This window comes from Triturus cristatus, chromosome 1_1, assembly GCF_964204655.1.
Source record: "Triturus cristatus chromosome 1_1, aTriCri1.1, whole genome shotgun sequence".
Lineage (NCBI taxonomy): Eukaryota > Metazoa > Chordata > Amphibia > Caudata > Salamandridae > Triturus > Triturus cristatus.
This window is the reverse complement of record NC_140579.1, coordinates 43,281,485-43,302,936: the sequence shown is the minus strand read 5'-3', so window position 1 is coordinate 43,302,936 and position 21,452 is coordinate 43,281,485. Positions and strand designations below refer to the sequence as shown.

The 21,452-nt window shown below is 42.7% G+C and overlaps 1 protein-coding gene across 2 annotated transcripts in view; it reads left to right on the top strand.

Annotated features, from left to right (window-relative positions):
* The window catches only part of LOC146869314 (solute carrier family 12 member 6-like), an 818,593-nt gene that overhangs the window by 429,373 nt on the left and 367,768 nt on the right, over positions 1–21,452 (top strand). For both annotated transcript variants that reach the window (XM_085648043.1, XM_085647962.1), the window contains one exon: positions 682–780. In XM_085648043.1, the coding sequence (XP_085504169.1) occupies positions 682–780 (99 nt within the window). The remainder of the gene's footprint in view (positions 1–681; positions 781–21,452) is intronic.

The window sequence follows — 21,452 nt, the reverse complement described above, 5'->3', positions numbered from 1 at the left end:
TTTTCTTTTTTTGTTTAAATTTGTTTGAGTTTTAACATTTTAGATACAGTTTGACAAACTTCTATTCAAATTGCATGCATGGTTTGCATAATTGAACATACACCAATGAGAATCTGCATAAGGAGAGCGCGCATTCCTTATATTGTTTGCGCGTCATATAACATGTATTGTGAGTGTTAATACTTAAAAAAACAGGGTATATATTAACTGGGGCATTTTTGTGTCGTATCATTTATAAACCAGTTCATTCTTAGATTCATGTTCCTCTGTTTCAATAATATTGTCATTCTGTGATGAGTTATTTCTTGTCCTCAAGAAAGGCATCACAGCATGTGAAGGATTCTTGGACTGTTCTCTGGAAGGATCGACTGCAGGAATATTTGTAGCAGTAAGTGGGTAGATGAGTCAAATAAATGAGGTCGGTCTTTGAAAAGATCACCTTAAGCTATCAATGGAAGTCTATGGCTTTTGCCTGTTCTATTGTTACTATCAAGCCCGCATGACTACGACAAGTTTAGCAACCTCTGAAGTCTGTCAGCAGTTAGTGCCACTCTATTTTGTCTTGAAAGTCATAATGTTTTCGTGATAATGGTCTTAGACGGGTATTATTGATAGAGTGCCAAATGCCAATCTTAGTGCCGTTTTAATACATTTTGGATTTCTCTTTTTCATTGTCCCCAGGTTTTTTCTGATGTGTTACCTCTTTGTGAATTTAGCATGTGCTTTGCAGACTTTGCTCCGTTCTCCCAATTGGCGCCCCCGATTTCATTATTACCACTGGTAAGTGTTGTTGATTTGCCAAATATTTTAGCACATTAGCATTGTGGGCAGACAAAAATAAGGTCAGCCTCTTGCCTTTGGTTTGCAAAAAAAAATTAAGCAAGCTGTCAAAAATGATCTCATTTCCTTAAATCGACCCTCACTGCTTAAATATTTCTTTTCAAGGTCATGCAGCTCGTCTCTAATCAGAGGTGAGAATTCCTTATGCTTGTGTTTTGAGGAATACGTGGAAGTACACAAATCATGTGATGCTGTTTGTAAGTTTTAAGCTGCTGCAAGTCTTTTTTTCTTTTACTGCTCACCTTCGTAATATCCCAAGGCGCTACTCTGGAGCCGGACATATTTCGAGCAGTTCTTCCTCGGATGGTGCCGTGTGATTCTGCATTAACTTTGTTCCGCCCTTAAATGAACAGAGCAGAGACACTTATAGGTGCCACTCTTGCTCTCTGACGTCCGTTCCTTCCTTGCTGTTCCTTTGAAGTCAGGTCAGTTGACACGTTTTTCCATTGAATTTCAGTGTGCGAGGGAACCATGTCCCCAACTAAAGCTACAGGGTTCCAGTCATCTCATGGCTGCAGTAAACAGTTGTCTGTTGACCTGTGACAGGTCGTCCGTTCGGTCTCAAGAAGACAAAGATGTACTCGACTCAAACCTGCCACTGGTCTATCCATAGAGTCATTCTGAAAGTGGCAAGGTGCCAATCGATCTCGCTTCCAGCCCCTGATTGAGGAACCGATTTCACAGTTGATATCTAATTACAAACAAAAACAAGCATTTACAATGCAACAGGTCTCGCATTTGTAAATTTTAGAGCTATCGTACACTAAAACTACGGACCCAAATCACTCCATTCCAATGCTCGCAAGACTCCAAGATTACATCAGGTGTGATAATGTAATGTTAGCACGTATTTGTTATCTTAGCTCATCCTGCTATCCTTACACACTTGGAATATATTATGACATTTATTCAGAATTAATAAGGGCAGAAGTTACAACTAAAAAAACTGCCTGCAGCACTGAGCCCATATACACTATAAGACGAGCATATTTTCAAATACAAATGCTGAGTTTTAAGCACGACGGCGTGCTTGTCTACAAAATCAGGAATTTTCACGCTCGCTGCTAACATTAGCTGCAATAGTAATTACGACCCAAATCACTCCATTCCAATGCTCGCAAAACTCGCAGATTACATCAGGTGTGATAGTATAATGTCAGCACGTAATTGTTATCTCAGCTCATCCTGCTATCCTTACACACTTGGAATATAATGTGACATTTATTGAGAATTAATAAGGGCACAAGTTACAACTAAAAAAACTGCCTGCAGCACTGAGCCCATATACACTATAAGACAAACATATTTTCAAATACAAATGCTGAGTTTTAAGCACGACGGCGTGCTTGTCTACAAAATCAGAAATTTTCACGCTCGCTGCTAACATCAGCTGCGATAGTAATTACGAGCCAAATCACTCCATTCCAATGCCGCAAAATAAAGACAGCTAAACCCTTCTAGTAAAATAAATACAACGACCTAAATAGCAGTACAACTCTTCCCGAAAAATAAATTAAAACAAAATAAATAGCAGAAATGGACCATCGTACACTAAAACTACGGACCCAAATAACTATATTCCAATGCTCGCAAAACTCGCAGATTACATCAGGTGTGATAGTATAATGTCAGCACGTAATTGTTATCTCAGCTCATCCTGCTATCCATACACACTTGGAATATAATGTGACATTTATTGAGAATTAATAAGGGCAGAAGTTACAACTAAAAAAACTGCCTGCAGCACTGAGCCCATATACACTATAAGACGAGCATATTTTCAAATACAAATGCTGAGTTTTAAGCACGACGGCGTGCTTGCCTACAAAATCATGAATTTTCACGCTCGCTGCTAACATCAGCTGCGATAGTAATTACGACCCAAATCACTCCATTCCAATGCTCGCAAAACTCGCAGATTACATCAGGTGTGATAGTATAATGTCAGCACGTAATTGTTATCTCAGCTCATCCTGCTATCCTTACACACTTGGAATATAATGTGACATTTATTGAGAATTAATAAGGGCAGAAGTTACAACTAAAAAAAATGCCTGCAGCACTGAGCCCATATACACTATAAGACAAGCATAGTTTCAAATACAAATGTTTAGTTTTATGCACGACGGCGTGCTTGTCTACAAAATGATGAATTTTCACGCTCACTGCTAACATCAGCTGCGATAGTATAGTTACAGCACGAAATTGTAACATGAAATCATCCTGCCGTCTTTACATACTTAGAACATGGGATGAGATTCGAGAGGGATTAATAAAGTTAGAGCTTGCAAGTATAAAACACCCGAAAACAGTGAGCCCATGTGGTTACAACAACAAAACAGCACCAAAGGCTAAAGTGATGTTCCTTATAACACAAGCACAGTTGTAAATAAGAAACGTTTGTTTTGGGCAAATGTATACCATTTTACACATCAACACGCTTCACGCTCGCTGCTGATATCAAGTATGATCGTATATTTACGGGACTTCATTCACACATCAAATCATCCTGCTATCCTTACGAAGTCAGTACATGGTGTGCCATTTGTTATATATTCATAAAGGCACAAGGGACAATTATAAAAGAGCCTGAAGCATTGCGCCCATGTACACTATTATTCAAGGGTTTCCTACCCGCATCCACGCTACGCGCACACAGCCACTTCGCAGTGCCCTTCAATTGGGAATAATGTGTGAAAAGGGTAAAAAAATCGGAAGACAGAAAGTCTGGTATGGTGTGAAGTGTCAGCTTGTTTGTGGCAGCTAAAAAACGAAAGAAACCAGGCCAAGATAATTAAGTACATTGAGATGGGCAGTATAGATTGTAATCTCTTCGTTCCCAGCTTCAAAGACATGCAAATGAAGACACAGAGTGATGTGAAAGGTCTTTTCCATTCCAATGCCGCAAAGTGAAGACAGCCAAACTCCCGGGAAAATAAATAAAAATAAGCCCAAAAGCAGAAACGGACCATCGTACACTAAAATTACGACCCAAATCACTCCATTCCAATGCCGCAAAATAAAGACAGCTAAACCCTTCCAGTAAAATAAATACAACGACCTGAATAGCAGTACAACTCTTCCGGAAAAATAAATTAAAACAAAATAAATAGCAGAAACGGACCATCGCACACTAAAACTACGGACCCAAATCACTCCATTCCAATGCTCGCAAGACTCGCAGATTACAGCAGGTGTGATAGTGTAATGTCAGCACGTAATTGTGATCTCAGCTCATCCTGCTATCCTTACACACTTGGAATATAATGTGACATTTATTTCAAATTAATAAGAGCACAAGTTACAACTAAAAAAACTGCCTGCAGCACTGAGCCCATATACACTATAAGACGAGCATATTTTCAAATACAAATGCTGAGTTTTAAGCACGACGGCGTGCTTGCTTACAAAATCAGGAATTTTCACGCTCGCTGCTAACATCAGCTGCGATAGTAATTACGACCCAAATCACTCCATTCCAATGCTCGCAAAACTCCCAGATTACATCAGGTGTGATAGTATAATGTCAGCACGTAATTGTTATCTCAGCTCATCCTGCTATCCTTACACACTTGGAATATAATGTGACATTTATTGAGAATTAATAAGGGCAGAAGTTACAACTAAAAAAACTGCCTGCAGCACTGAGCACATATACACTATAAGACGAGCATATTTTCAAATACAAATGCTGAGTTTTAAGCACGACGGCGTGCTTGTCTACAAAATCACGAATTTTCACGCTCGCTGCTAACATCAGCTGCGATGGTAATTACGACCCAAATCACTCCATTCCAATGCTCGCAAAACTCGCAGATTACATCAGGTGTGATAGTATAATGTCAGCACGTAATTGTTATCTCAGCTCATCCTGCTATCCTTACACACTTGGAATATAATGTGAAATTTATTGAGAATTAATAAGGGCAGAAGTTACAACTAAAAAAAAATGCCTGCAGCACTGAGCCCATATACACTATAAGACAAGCATAGTTTCAAATACAAATGTTTAGTTTTATGCACGACGGCGTGCTTGTCTACAAAATGATGAATTTTCACGCTCACTGCTAACATCAGCTGCGATAGTATAGTTACAGCACGAAATTGTAACATGAAATCATCCTGCCGTCTTTACATACTTAGAACATGGGATGAGATTCGAGAGGGATTGATAAAGTTAGAGCTTGCAAGTATAAAACACCCGAAAACAGTGAGCCCATGTGGTTACAACAACAAAACAGCACCAAAGGCTAAAGTGATGTTCCTTATAACACAAGCACAGTTGTAAATAAGAAACGTTTGTTTTGGGCAAATGTATACCATTTTACACATCAACACGCTTCACGCTCGCTGCTGATATCAAGTATGATCGTATATTTACGGGACTTCATTCACACATCAAATCATCCTGCTATCCTTACGAAGTCAGTACATGGTGTGCCATTTGCTATATATTCATAAAGGCACAAGGGACAACTATAAAAGAGCCTGAAGCAGTGCGCCCATGTACACTATTATTCAAGGGTTTCCTACCCGCATCCACGCTACGCGCACACAGCCACTTCGCAGTCCCCTTCAATTGGGAATAATGTGTGAAAAGGGTAAAAAAATCGGAAGACAGAAAGTCTGGTATGGTGTGAAGTGTCAGCTTGTTTGTGACAGCTGAGAACCGAAACCAGGCCAAGATAATTAAGTACATTGAGATGGGCAGTATAGATTATAATCTCTTCGTTCCCAGCTTCAAAGACATGCAAATGAAGACACAGAGTGATGCGAAAGGTCTTTTCCATTCTAATGCCGCAAAGTAAAAACAGCCAAACTCCCGGGAAAATAAATAAAAATAAGCCCAAAAGCAGAAACGGACCATCGTACACTAAAATTACGACCCAAATCACTCCATTCCAATGCCGCAAAATAAAGACAGCTAAACCCTTCCAGTAAAATAAATACAACGACCTGAATAGCAGTACAACTCTTCCGGAAAAATAAATTAAAACAAAATAAATAGCAGAAACGGACCATCGCACACTAAAACTACGGACCCAAATGACTCCATTCCAATGCTCGCAAGACTCGCAGATTACAGCAGGTGTGATAGTGTAATGTCAGCACGTAATTGTGATCTCAGCTCATCCTGCTATCCTTACACGCTTGGAATATAATGTGTCATTTATTTCAAATTAATAAGAGCACAAGTTACAACTAAAGAAACTGCCTGCAGCATTGAGCCCATATACACTATAAGACGAGCATATTTTCAAATACAAATGCTGAGTTTTAAGCACGACGGCGTGCTTGTCTACAAAATCAGGAATTTTCACGCTCGCTGCTAACATCAGCTGCGATAGTAATTACTACCCAAATCACTCCATTCCAATGCTCGCAAAACTCGCAGATTACATCAGATGTGATAGTATAATGTCAGCACGTAATTGTTATCTCAGCTCATCCTGCTATCCTTACACACTTGGAATATAATGTGTCATTTATTTCAAATTAATAAGGGCAGAAGTTACAACTAAAAAAACTGCCTGCAGCACTGAGCCCATATACACTATAAGACGAGCATATTTTCAAATACAAATGCTGAGTTTTAAGTACGACGGCGTGCTTGTCTACAAAATCAGGAATTTTCACGCTCGCTGCTAACATCAGCTGCGATAGTAATTACGAGCCAAATCACTCCAATCCAATGCCGCAAAATAAAGACAGCTAAACCCTTCTAGTAAAATAAATACAACGACCTAAATAGCAGTACAACTCTTCCGGAAAAATAAATTAAAACAAAATAAATAGCAGAAATGGACCATCGTACACTAAAACTACGGACCCAAATCACTCCATTCCAATGCTCGCAAGACTCCAAGATTACATCAGGTGTGATAATGTAATGTCAGCACGTATTTGTTATCTTAGCTCATCCTGCTATCCTTACACACTTGGAATATAATGTGACATTTAATAAGGGCAGAAGTTACAACTAAAAACACTGCCTGCAGCACTGAGCACATATACACTATAAGATGAGCATATTTTCAAATACAAATGCTGAGTTTTAAGCATGACGGCGTGCTTGTCTACAAAATCAGGAAATTTCACGCTCGCTGCTAACATCAGCTGCAATAGTAATTACGACCCAAATCACTCCATTCCAATGCTCGCAAAACTCCCAGATTACATCAGGTGTGATAGTATAATGTCAGCACGTAATTGTTATCTCAGCTCATCCTGCTATCCTTACACACTTGGAATATAATGTGACATTTATTGAGAATTAATAAGGGCACAAGTTACAACTAAAAAAGCTGCCTGCAGCAGTGAGCCCATATACACTATAAGACGAGCATATTTTCAAATACAAATGCTGAGTTTTAAGCACGACGGCGTGCTTCTCTACAAAATCAGGAATTTTCACGCTCGCTGCTAACATCAGCTGCGATAGTAATTACGAGCCAAATCACTCCATTCCAATGCCGCAAAATGAAGACAGCTAAACCCTTCTAGTAAAATAAATACAACGACCTAAATAGCAGTACAACTCTTCCGAAAAAATAAATTAAAACAAAATAAATAGCAGAAATGGACCATCGTACACTAAAACTACGGACCCAAATCACTCCATTCCAATGCTCGCAAAACTCCAAGATTACATCAGGTGTGATAGTGTAATGTCAGCACGTATTTGTTATCTTAGCTCATCCTGCTATGCTTACACACTTGGAGTATAATGTGACATTTATTCAGAATTAATACGGGCAGAAGTTAGAACTAAAAAAACTGCCTGCAGCACTGAGCCCATATACACTATAAGACGAGCATATTCCCAAATACAAATGCTGAGTTTTAAGCACGACGCCGTGCTTGTCTACAAAATCAGGAATTTTCACGCTCGCCGCTAACATCAGCTGCGATAGTAATTCTGACCCAAATCACTCCATCCCAATGCTCGCAAAACTCGCAGATTACATCAGGTGTGATAGTATAATGTCAGCACGTAATTGTTATCTCAGCTCATCCTGCCATCCTTACACACTTGGAATATAATGTGACATTTATTGATAATTAATAAGGGCAGAAGTTACAACTAAAAAAAACTGCCTGCAGCACTGAGCCCATATACACTATAAGACAAGCATATTTTCAAATACAAATGCTGAGTTTTAAGCACGACGGCGTGCTTGTCTACAAAATCAGGAAATTTCACGCTCGCTGCTAACATCAGCTGCAATAGTAAATACGACCCAAATCACTCCATTCCAATGCTCGCAAAACTCCCAGATTACATCAGGTGTGATAGTATAATGTCAGCACGTAATTGTTATCTCAGCTCATCCTGCTATCCTTACACACTTGGAATATAATGTGACATTTATTGAGAATTAATAAGGGCACAAGTTACAACTAAAAAAACTGCCTGCAGCAGTGAGCCCATATACACTATAAGACGAGCATATTTTCAAATACAAATGCTGAGTTTTAAGCACGACGGCGTGCTTCTCTACAAAATCAGGAATTTTCACGCTCGCTGCTAACATCAGCTGCGATAGTAATTACGAGCCAAATCACTCCATTCCAATGCCGCAAAATGAAGACAGCTAAACCCTTCTAGTAAAATAAATACAACGACCTAAATAGCAGTACAACTCTTCCGGAAAAATAAATTAAAACAAAATAAATAGCAGAAATGGACCATCGTACACTAAAACTACGGACCCAAATCACTCCATTCCAATGCTCTCAAAACTCCAAGATTACATCAGGTGTGATAGTGTAATGTCAGCACGTACTTGTTATCTTAGCTCATCCTGCTATACTTACACACTTGGAATATAATGTGACATTTATTCAGAATTAATACGGGCAGAAGTTACAACTAAAAAAACTGCCTGCAGCACTGAGCCCATATACACTATAAGACGAGCATATTCCCAAATACAAATGCTGAGTTTTAAGCACGACGCCGTGCTTGTCTACAAAATCAGGAATTTTCACGCTCGCTGCTAACATCAGCTGCAATAGTAATTACGACCCAAATCACTCCATTCCAATGCTCGCAAAACTCCCAGATTACATCAGGTGTGATAGTATAATGTCAGCACGTAATTGTTATCTCAGCTCATCCTGCTATCCTTACACACTTGGAATATAATGTGACATTTATTGAGAATTAATAAGGGCACAAGTTACAACTAAAAAAACTGCCTGCAGCAGTGAGCCCATATACACTATAAGACGAGCATATTTTCAAATACAAATGCTGAGTTTTAAGCACGACGGCGTGCTTCTCTACAAAATCAGGAATTTTCACGCTCGCTGCTAACATCAGCTGCGATAGTAATTACGAGCCAAATCACTCCATTCCAATGCCGCAAAATGAAGACAGCTAAACCCTTCTAGTAAAATAAATACAACGACCTAAATAGCAGTACAACTCTTCCGGAAAAATAAATTAAAACAAAATAAATAGCAGAAATGGACCATCGTACACTAAAACTACGGACCCAAATCACTCCATTCCAATGCTCGCAAAACTCCAAGATTACATCAGGTGTGATAGTGTAATGTCAGCACGTACTTGTTATCTTAGCTCATCCTGCTATACTTACACACTTGGAATATAATGTGACATTTATTCAGAATTAATACGGGCAGAAGTTACAACTAAAAAAACTGCCTGCAGCACTGAGCCCATATACACTATAAGACGAGCATATTCCCAAATACAAATGCTGAGTTTTAAGCACGACGCCGTGCTTGTCTACAAAATCAGGAATTTTCACGCTCGCTGCTAACATCAGCTGCGATAGTAATTCTGACCCAAATCACTCCATTCCAATGCACGCAAAACTCGCAGATTACATCAGGTGTGATAGTATAATGTCAGCACGTAATTGTTATCTCAGCTCATCCTGCTATCCTTACACACTTGGAATATAATGTGACATTTATTGAGAATTAATAAGGGCAGAAGTTACAACTAAAAAAACTGCCTGCAGCACTGAGCCCATATACACTATAAGACGAGCATATTTGCAAATACAAATGCTGAGTTTTAAGCACGACGCCGTGCTTGTCTACAAAATCAGGAATTTTCACGCTCGCTGCTAACATCAGCTGCGATAGTAATTACGACCCAAATCACTCCATTCCAATGCTCGCAAAACTCGCAGATTACATCAGGTGTGATAGTATAATGTCAGCACGTAATTGTTATCTCAGCTCATCCTGCTATCCTTACACACTTGGAATATAATGTGACATTTATTGAGAATTAATAAGGGCACAAGTTACAACTAAAAAAACTGCCTGCAGCAGTGAGCACATATACACAATAAGACGAGCATATTTTCAAATACAAATGCTGAGTTTTAAGCACAACGGCGTGCTTGTCTACAAAATCAGGAATTTTCACGCTCGCTGCTAACATCAGCTGCGATAGTAATTACGAGCCAAATCACTCCATTCCAATGCTCGCAAAACTGGCAGATTACAGCAGGTGTGATAGTATAATGTCAGCACGTAATTGTTATCTCAGCTCATCCTGCTATCCTTACACACTCGGAATATAATGTGACATTTATTGTGAATTAATAAGGGCAGAAGTTACAACTAAAAAAAATGCCTGCAGCACTGAGCCCATATACACTATAAAACAAGCATAGTTTCAAATACAAATGTTTAGTTTTATGCACGACGGCGTGCTTGTCTACAAAATGATGAATTTTCACGCTCACTGCTAACATCAGCTGCGATAGTATAGTTACAGCACGAAATTGTAACATGAAATCATCCTGCCGTCTTTACACACTTAGAACATGGGATGAGATTCGAGAGGGATTAATAAAGTTAGAGCTTGCAAGTATAAAACACCCGAAAACAGTGAGCCCATGTGGTTACAACAACAAAATAGCACCAAAGGCTAAACTGATGTTCCTTATAACACGAGCACAGTTGTAAATAAGAAACGTTTGTTTTGGGCAAATGTATACCATTTTACACATCAACACGCTTCACGCTCGCTGCTGATATCAAGTATGATCGTATATTTACGGGACTTCATTCACACATCAAATCATCCTGCTATCCTTACGAAGTCAGTACATGGTGTGCCATTTGCTATATATTCATAAAGGCACAAGGGACAATTATAAAAGAGCCTGAAGCATTGCGCCCATGTACACTATTATTCAAGGGTTTCCTACCCGCATCCACGCTACGCGCACACAGCCACTTCGCAGTGCCCTTCAATTGGGAATAATGTGTGAAAAGGGTAAAAAAATCGGAAGACAGAAAGTCTGGTATGGTGTGAAGCGTCAACTTGTTTGTGACAGCTGAGAACCGAAACCAGGCCAAGATAATGAAGTACATTAAAATGGGCAGTATAGATTGTAATCTCTTCGTTCCCAGCCTCAAAGAGATGCAAATGAAGACACAGAGTGATGCGAAAGGTCTTTTCCATTCAAATGCCACAAAGTAAAGACAGCCAAACTCCCGGGAAAATAAATCAAAACGCGCTAAATAGCAATGCAACTCTCCCGGGAAAATAAATAAACATAAGCAAAAAAGCAGAAAAAGGAACATCGTACACTAAAATTACGAGCCAAATCACTCCATTCCAATGCAGCAAAATAACACAGCTAAACCCTTCTAGTTACATAAGTAAAACGCGCTAAATAACAGTGTAATTGTTCTGAAAAAAAAAATGAAAACAAAATAAATAGCAGAAACGGACCATCGTACACTAAAAGTACGGAACCAATTCACTCCATTCCAATGCCTCAAAGAAAACACAGCTAATAAAACACGCTATGGACCCAATTCAAAGTAAACACAGCTATAATAATAAAACACGCTACTGACCCAATTCACTTCATTCCAATGCCTCAAACTAAACACAGCTAAACTCTTTCAGCAATAGCCACGAAAAGAAACAAAAGAGTTCCAACTGAAACACTTCATGCCACATAAAGCATGTTTACTGTAGTTAGGCGGTGCTGCGTGGGCGTTCTTAAAAAAGTAAAGGCTGATCGACAAAGGGCATTAGCCTGTCAGAAACCAACACACTAAAACAGACAAGCTCAGGAACCAATTACTGACAAAGAGCTGCAGTAGGCGGAGATTCAACACATTTACAAATTACTTAATGCCTCGGAGAGGCAGCGCATGCGCTGCCCTATGCGAGACCTAATGAAGAACCTGTCTCTGATTGCGTAAAGCGGAAGTACCTCGCTGTAGAAGGAGAGCACATCTCCAAAGGGGTCGAGCTTCAGTAGTAAACAGTAACCAGTGCCACATACTTGTGTTGAATTCTTTACTATTTACTCAAGATGAGTATCGGCATCTGGTATGGCCAAACTATAAAAAACAATGGGGGCGGCTTGAGGTAAGCTCCGGTCCGACGGTGGCACTGGAAAGACGTTTCAGTGAGGCTGTTGCAACCTAGTTTACAGAAAGAACCATTTCATTCCGGTCATATGATTTGAAAGAGACATGTGGCGATTTGGCCTCCGTCGGACCTGCGCTTACCTCATGCCGCACCCATTGATATGTATAGCGGACCCCCAGCGTCGATATTGATTGGCATATTGAGGAATACGTCTGCTCTGCAACAGCATTTTACCGAAAAGGGAGTTTGAGCTCGTAGCTTCCTTTGTTCCAGTGTCTCCCATAAATCCATTTCTATCTGTTGCTTTTGGGGATCCAAGAACTCCTGTGAATTTGGTCATTTTACGTCTATTGGATTGTAGATTATCAGAACAAGATCATGTATCCTTTCCTGAGGACAGTCATCGGCGGATCACTTCATTTCTATCTGGGCAACAACTATTCTATTTCTTTGTTGTCCCTCTCTGATGTTCCTGACAAGAGCTGAGGCAATCTTTGTGTGGACCTTCAATTGTATTTTTTTCCTCCCCCTCAACTTTTCAACCCCACATCGAGTTAAGAAATTGTTCACTTGAGCACCTTGAGGAAGGTTTGGTCATACGTCGGCACATGACGAAACAGGAACATGAGGAGCACTCCTCTGGATGATGCTGTTTACATCATATATTGTAAAAAAAAAATCAATGTACAAAACTGAATGTTGGTGACCAGACTTAAGTTCTACATCAAAAGACTAATTGAAATGTTTTCTAGCGCACTCAGCTTTATCAGAACTCTCTAAGTGAACAGAGAAGTATATATGATTTTGATCCTTTTATCATTACATGCATGCCTGTTTGTGTTTACAAATGCTAGTCCATTTATATGTTGTGTATGTTGGTGGAAATAGTTTGTAATTGGTATGTATGATTGCTGTGTAGGAGAGACTGAATAGAATGAGTGAATGGGGTGACAGAAGAAGGTAAAATTTGTACTTATAACATATTACTGTGTAGTTTCATAAGTGGTCATAATATATGTATATAAACGGCTGATACCCATTTTGATTAAATGGTAAAGAATTCAAAACAAGTATGTGGCAGGTTATTGTTTAATATTGAGCAGTGAGATCTTTCCGCTTTACGCAATCCGAGGCAGGTTTTTCCTCTTTGTTTGTATTTCGGCTTCTTGATTTCTCTTGTAGCCTCCCTGCATTATAGTTCGGAAAGCCTCTTTCTATTTGTTTCAATGAGCTCAGAGTTTCCCAGGCCATTGCCGATGTCCCCGCAGGTTGAGGCATTTACGAAGGCCATAGTGTGTATTGCTGGCACTCTTCCAGCTCCATGTGGCATGTTTTCACAGCCCAAGTGTCCGCTCATTGGTCAGCAATCTGCACCATCGGAGCCCCTGGAACCTGCCTCGGGGTCTCTGATGCTGCCTTCCAATCCAGCTCCAATACCCGCGTCACTCCCTTCTTTGTGAACGCCACTCCCGACGTCACTGGAGGGGATTCTGTGTCGACCCCAGGTTACAACCCCAACCCCTCTCGACACCTACTAAGGTCACACTTTGCTGTACTCCAGCCCCAGGTCACATAAAATCTGATTTAGAAAACATTCTTCAGCGGTCACATAACTGTCTTCAGTTGCTTTCTATTTCGATTCTGACCATAGCTCCAGTTGATGCTTTCAATGGGGATCATGGGATGATTTACCCTGCATTATGATGGTGACAGTTAATATTTGGCTTCACAAGAGGCCGGTGGGCTGAATACTTCCCCTGATACAGGAACGGGTTCCCCCCTTCGGCTGTCAATGGGCAAGAGTGTTTCCTTTGTAGAAGTTATCAGACACGCTGCTGAGGTCCTGGATTGACAACTGACTTCTGTTGAGGTTAAAACAAATGTGGTTACAGAAATTCATCAACTGCTGTTCAATAATGCCCTAACCAACACCCTTTTGGGCACTTGGACTAAAGGTTGCTCTAGCCCTCTTTTGGGCACTTGTTCTAAAGCTTGCCCACAAGTGAACAGACAGTTGGCCAGACGCCACAGACTGATGCCTGGCAACCCTCATTTCTATGTGCATCGCCCTCCGCCTGTGAGTGTCGTGGGCCAAGCATCCACTAGCAAAATTATTCTTAATGCTTTCACTATAACTCCCTCGTCCCCGGACAGGAAGTCGAAAACCATTGAGGGGCTTTGGAAACAAATGTTATTTGCGGTCAGTCTAGCCTTGAAGCAGATCAATGTCGATTGCTTACTGGGCCGTAATACGCATAGCAGCTGGGACATGGCCTGCAAGATGTTGCTGGCAGCTACTTAGGAGTTAAGAGCCTCTCTGGCTCAAACCATTCAGGATGTGATTAAATATATAATTTGGACTGGCCTGTACACTATAGATTGTTTGCAGCGAGCAGTTGGCACTGGTGTGGTGCCACGCATTGATGAGATCTGCAGGCTTTTCTGGGGATGTGCAGGCATCTCCCATGGATATGCCTTTTTATCTTTACTCATTCCTGGTGGGCGAAAAGCTAATTCCCCTTTGGAGCACTTCAATAAAAGCTGGGCTACAGTGCACTCTTTGTGCCTTTTCGACCCCTGCCAGACAGTTAACGCAACAATTTCAGGTCTTCAGGGCTCCTCCAGAGGTTTGGTGTGTAGAAAGTGCCAGGCTCCAATCATCCCTTTCGTGGCCAGGTACGGAGACTGAGCTGACAACATGCAGGTCACCAGGGGCACTGATCGTCCCAGCCAAGATCCTCTGCGTAATCTGCCTCTAAACCACTTTACTTTGCCCTTAGCAGCACATCACCAGACTATGGGAGGCAGGACTCAACATTTTCTTACAGAGTGACTGTCCATCACAACTGACAGATGGGACCCCCCAGATAGTTCAAGAAGGCTATGCCCTGTCGTTTCTTTCAGACCCACTGTATCAGAGCAGCACCTATCCATTTCACTTCAAGAGAGGTGAGCTCTTCTGTCCATAGATGCTGTAGAGAAGGTGCAAACGTCCGAGATAGGACTAGGTTATTTCTCCGCTATTCCTTCATGCCAAAGAAGCATGGAGTCCTTCATCCTATTTTAGATCTTCATCCTGTAATTGCCTTATTGTTCAAAATTCAAAATGCTCATGCTGGCCTAGGTTCTCGCTGCCCTGGATCTTAGTTAATGGCTTGTCGCCCTGGACCGGAAGGATACATACTTTAATGTGATGGTGCTGCAGCCCCAGAGACGGCACCTATGGTTCAAAGTCGGCCTGGTGCGTTTTTAATTTGATATGCTCACTTTCGGCCTTACCAGTGTGGGCGTTCACAAAAATGATGGTGGTGGTTGCTGCCCAATGTCTGAGGTTGGGGATGCCAGTTTTCCCCTACCTTGATGACAGGCCTTTCAAGACGGGCTCACCGTAGTAAGTAGTAGACTGCATAAAGACGACAGTGAACCTCCTGGAATCATTGGGGTTCTCAAACAATGAGCCAAACCCATGCCTGCCTCCTTTGCAGAGGTTTTCTTTTACTGGAGCTGTTCTGGACACAGTGCAGTTCGGCGCCTTACCTCCGTTCCAGTGTGACCAGGACATTCAGGCTTTGATCCTGGTGTTTCAGCATCAGATCTGGATCTTGTTGAGAGCAGCTCTGAGACTTCCTGGCCTCGTGCATCCTGCTCATCCATTCCACCAGGTGCCATATGCTGACTCTGCAGTGGGATCTGAAGTCTGTGGGCCCAGTGCCAAGGGAACTTGCCATGCATCATTCAGGTTTTGGAGGCGACTGCAAAAGACCCACAATGGTGACTACTTGTATGAATTCTAACCAGCAGTAGACCCTTCCCCATCCAGAGCTGATGGTGGTGATGGATGCATCACTGCTGGGCTGAGAGGCCATCTGGAGGGCTGTGCTCTCCAGTGAAATCACGGCTCCTAATAAATCTATTAGAGCTGCAGGCCATCCACCTAGCATTGAAGGACCTCTTGCAGTCTATCAAGGGAAGGCTGGTGCAAGTTCTCACACATAACGCTACCACTATATGATACTGCAACAAGCAGGGCAGAGTTTGGTCCTGTGCCAAGAGGCTATGCACCTCTGGAACTGGCTGAAGCATTCGGGCCTCTCCCTGATCGTGATACACCTGGCAAGATCTTTAAATGCCAAAGTGGATGAGCTCAGATGGCAACACTTGGGGGATCACAAATGGCAGTTGCACACGGAGGTGGCGCAGTGTATCCAACAGTTGGAAGAACCCAGGGTGGGTCTTTTCACGACCGTTGAGAAAACGCAGTGTCAAAACATCTGTGTTAGCATTCCTAAGAACACTCCTCTAGGAGACTCATTTAGCCTTGAATGGAGCTTAGGACTCCTGTATGCCTCTCCTGCCCCAGCTTCTGAAGATTAGGAAAGACCCGGTCCAATTAATCCTAGTGGCTCTGGATTAGGCCAGGACGATGTGGTACCCTCACCTACTGGGCATGAGCATCTGTCCTCTGATCAGGCTGGCACTTCAGGAAGATCTCCTGTTGCAGCAGCAGGGAAAGGTTCTGCACACAGACCTGCGTAAAGTGCACCTCCATGCTTGGAGATTGAGCGGCAGCAATTCATTGCATTCGATCTACTACCTGAGGTTGCGAAAGTCGGTTTATGCCGGGCAATGGGTACGTTTGTAGCCTGTTATGGAGTGTGTAAAGCAGGTCTGTTGCAAGCCAAACTGCTGGATGTTTTATGGTTTGTTTTATATTTGTACCAGCAAGGTCTTGCAGTTGGCACTATGAAAGGTCATTTGTCTGTCCTTTCGGCCTTTTTACATTCGCCGGACCAGCCATCCTTCTGTATGTCACCTGTTGTAATGAGATTTCTAAAGGGTTTGATACTTGTATTCCCTCACAAACCATTTGTGATGCCACAGTAGGATCCCATTTTGGTTCTGATGCACCTCGTGTACCGGCCCTTCTAGCCAGTCCATGGCTGCTCGCTGTGCCTTCCAACTCTCAACATTGCTCAGGGCAATCCCTTAAGATCGTCTCATGAGTGTGCTGCAAAGTGTCTTGTTGCAGCCGCCCTACATCGCCTCTCTTCTAGACAAACTATAGCTGAGGGCCACCGCGGCTTTTTCGCCAACAATTGTGACTCCTTTTCACTTCGGACAATCCATTACTCCCAATGTTCTTTGCTCCTCCTCCCCCCTTGAAAGAGGAGGAGAGACTCCACTAGTTGCAAGGATCCTTAAACGTTTAAATCAGTTACGCCCAAGATCATCAAGAGGGCAATCTGCTTTTTGTTGGCTTGTTATGAACCCCAGTGTACCCCAATATAGGCCAAGGTAGTTGCACAACCTTTTACCTACATCTGTCCTCCCATTGTTCTGCATAACGCGTCTGACTTTTTACCTAGTTAGGTGCCACATGAGTGTCGTGTGCTTTTCTCCAAAAACTAGCCTCATGTATTATGAATGAGGATTCTCAGTACCGCAGCAGGATTACCATCTTCTGCATAATACCTCTGTATAAGGGTCACCTCTATCATCATCCTTGCCCGACATGCCCATAGTACACTTCCAGGTAGATCCCCGGAATGTACCGGTTACATATATAAGCGCTACATCTTCCCTAAGCAAACGAGAGGAGAAAAAAACTTCCCTGCTGACGTGAGACGCTGAGGTTTCTGCACGCAGACACGCCAGCACACAGTGGTCTGACATCCCTCGCGGGGTGTCCTCCTTGAGACCAAGACGGGGTCCTTCGCTCTCCCACATCAAGTAATGGGGTTGGCACTATCCTAAGGGGATTCTTGGCTATACACCTACTACATGCCAGGTACACTTAGGTACATCTAGTTAGGGCTTGCATCGAAGGAGTACACATTTTTACTGTTTTGTAGCTATATGCCTGCATATATTAATTGTTTTAGCATTATTGTAGAATTCTACCTTTTTTTACTCTGTTGATGCTAATAACCGTATTTATATCGGTTTCTATCTTATGGTTGTCGCAGCACACTTATTGTACACTAGAATGACGCTGGTTCAATAAATACTTAATGAAAACGTCCCCATATTTTATTCTGTCTATCTCTCTGAGACAAAGTGAGCACGAGTGACTGAGCGAAAAGTACTTTACTGTTTCCACGATCCCTGAGAGCTCAGAGTTGTCATGTTGGATAGTTGCCAGAAACTATTCGCTCCTTGGTAAGAGGAACTGGAATCAGTCTGGACACCAATCCCTTAGTTTATGTTGTCTAAACGCGCAGATACTATACAGATTTGTTGAAACTACATGACAGGCTCTTTGGGGTGGAGAAAGATAAGGCAGTGCAGAAAAGTATTTTAGTAAGATTACGATCTGCTGTCCATTAGCCAAGAAGTGTGTCCGGAAGGACTGAGGACCTTTCTCACCAGGACCAAGGCTACTGCCACCGTATTGGCATGGGGAGTGCCTGTCCTTGACATCAGTTAGGCCGTGACCTGTGCATCAGTGCATAACTTCACAAAGCACTACTGCCTTGATAGTCAGTTACTAACAGAAAGGCATTTTGGCATTCTGTTCTGCTGAACTTTTTGTTCTGAGCCCAATCCACAGGCCCTTCACTTGCAAGATACTGCTTTGGTATCTAGTCTAAAGATAAACAACCTGCTTTCTAATAGACTTCTCACTATAGATTTGCTACCTTGTGAATGGCATCAGACTGGATTGGAAAACTTTCCAGTAGCAATTTACTCACGTTTTACTGTGCCATGGGACTCTACATCGGACCGGACCTGCCCCCGATGTGACAATAGGGCCACTATATCTGCACCACCTCGGCGTGCTGATGTCTGTTCCATTCTTTCTGTACCTTCTGATGCGGATCCAGAGCACCATCAAATCCTGTCAGCTTGACAGAATCCATTTCCCTCACATTTTCACAGTGTGCAAGGGGCATGTCCCTGCCTAAAACTACAGGGCTCCAACAGTGCAGTGACTGCCATCTCCAGAAGTCTCGGGTCCAAGTACAACTCAACGTCGAGTGACTGTGGTGCTAAGACACACTTGCGCTTCTGCTCCTTAGGCCAATCTTGTAATTGATTGTCATCGAAGTCATAAAGCTCAGATAAGCCCAAGAAATCAAAGAGCAGAAGAAGTCCAAACATGACTCTCCTTCGTCCAGCAACTCCTACGTTGGGGGTCGTGTGACACCCCAGGTACGTCCATTTCAGAGTTGTTCTTTGAATTAATTCGATTACATCCTTGCGCCTGATGGTCCCAGACTTCCCAGGCTATCGGCGAAGCCCAACAGCTTCATGAGTTAAGACTAGTAATGGACCAGATTTTCGGTACCCCTCAGAATTCTTCTGGAGCGTCTCTCGCCACTCCAGTGGTATTCCGATTTGCGAATTAATCCCAGACAATGACCGCACCACTTGATCTGAACCAGAGGCTGGTCCTCTCCTTGTGCTTGGCTCTGCCAATTCTGACACAACATGTAGTGCCTCCTTCTGTGCCATGACTGACACTGCCAGTTTGTTGGACTGCAAGAGTCATTTTCACACTACCATCTCTCCCCAGGTCACAAACAACACATCTTGACTATAATGCTGATGATAATTATGATGATTAGAAAATGTTTCATGATTTACAAGATGCCAGCGGCCTTGTTACTGCCCCCGAAATTGGCCTTTCCTCCCCTTATTTGGCCATGTCCTACTTTGCAACCATGATCACGAGAATGGCTGAAGTATTAGACCTAATCTTACCCACAGCAGAGGTCATAACAAATGTCCTGAATGATATCCTCAACTCAGGATAGACAAGCCAAGAACCTCTTCTCACATTTAGTGAGGCTCCTTCTGGTGTGCTGATTGGCACCTGGGCAAAGCCAGGATCTATCCCACCAAGCAGTTAGTAAGGCAACATAGGCCTTCCTCCAGGGATCTGGATTTTGTCTTGCTGTATCCAGCTACGGAAATCCTGGTGGTCCAGGCGTAAATGAGCAGAATCAATCCAAACACGTTTCTGATCACCCAACCTGACAGGGAGTCTCTAGGCCTAGCTCTGCCTGCTTGGCAGTTCTCCCAGCAGCTTTGCCCCTTTCAAGGTTTCCTTAGGGGATACCACCAGAGACCGTACCAAAACGCACCCATGCAATAACAAGCCAAATAGTCCTTCTGAGGTGAAGTTAGTGGAACAAGCCAGCAGTGTCTAGAGACAATTACCGGGTAAAACACAAGAAGATGATGGACGGAGTGCTGAAACTTTTCAAACACTCACCCTCAGTCACAGATCTGGGTTGAATCCATCATTGTTCTTTAGCTCACTTTGCCACTTCAGTTCAGACCTAGCCTTTTGCAAATCAGTCTTGACCCAGTGGCTCATGGGAACAGTCCAGCCTGAACTGCCAAGCCAGGTCTTCCCTGAACCGGAAACAAGCATCCTGGGACCGGTTTCGGGCTAACAGCCCTCATCAGCCAGGCTAGCTTGAATCCTATAGAGAGGGTGCCGGCATCAGAGATTGGGACAGACTACTATATTTGTAATTTCCTGGTGCCTAAAAAGGAAAGAGGCTTTCTCCTCATCCTCAATCTTCACCCTCAGAACTTTTTCCTTCAGAATGACAAGGTTAAAGTGGTCACCGTGGCCCACATTCTGTCCACCCTGGAAGCAGTAGGTTGGACTCTGGCATTGGATTTGAAAGCTACCCATTTTCACATTCCTCGTCCTGCAGTCCCACAGACGTTACCATTGGTTTTAGGCAGACCACAAGCACAATTCTTAGTGTTGCACTTTGGCTCCATAAGTGCTGCTTGTGTATTCACAATAGTGATAGTAGTCGCAACCCAATTGCCTCCATTGGGAGTACCACTCTTCGCATACCTCGACGACTGGCTACAAAGGAAAAGCTTGCCAGGTCATAAACCACCTCCAGACAACGACTGACTGTTGATATCGTTGAGCTTTTTCATCGACATGCCAAAGTCACACCTGACTCCTTTGTAACAGCACCCCTTCATTAAAGCCTTCCTGGACACGGTACTCTTCTGAGCCTTTCCTCCGCCTCAATGAAGTCAAGACATTTGGGCTTCAACTTTCAACCCGTGCCCTGGGTCTTAGGTAGAGTAGCATTGAGACTTCTTGGCTTTTTCCTCTCCTGCATTCTGCTTGCAGAGCACGACTGTTGGCAAATGCCAGCCCTGCAGTGGGATCTGAAGTCTCAGTGGGCTAAACACCAAGGGAACCTCCCGGATTCCATTCTGGTTTCGGAAGAGACTGCAAGTGACC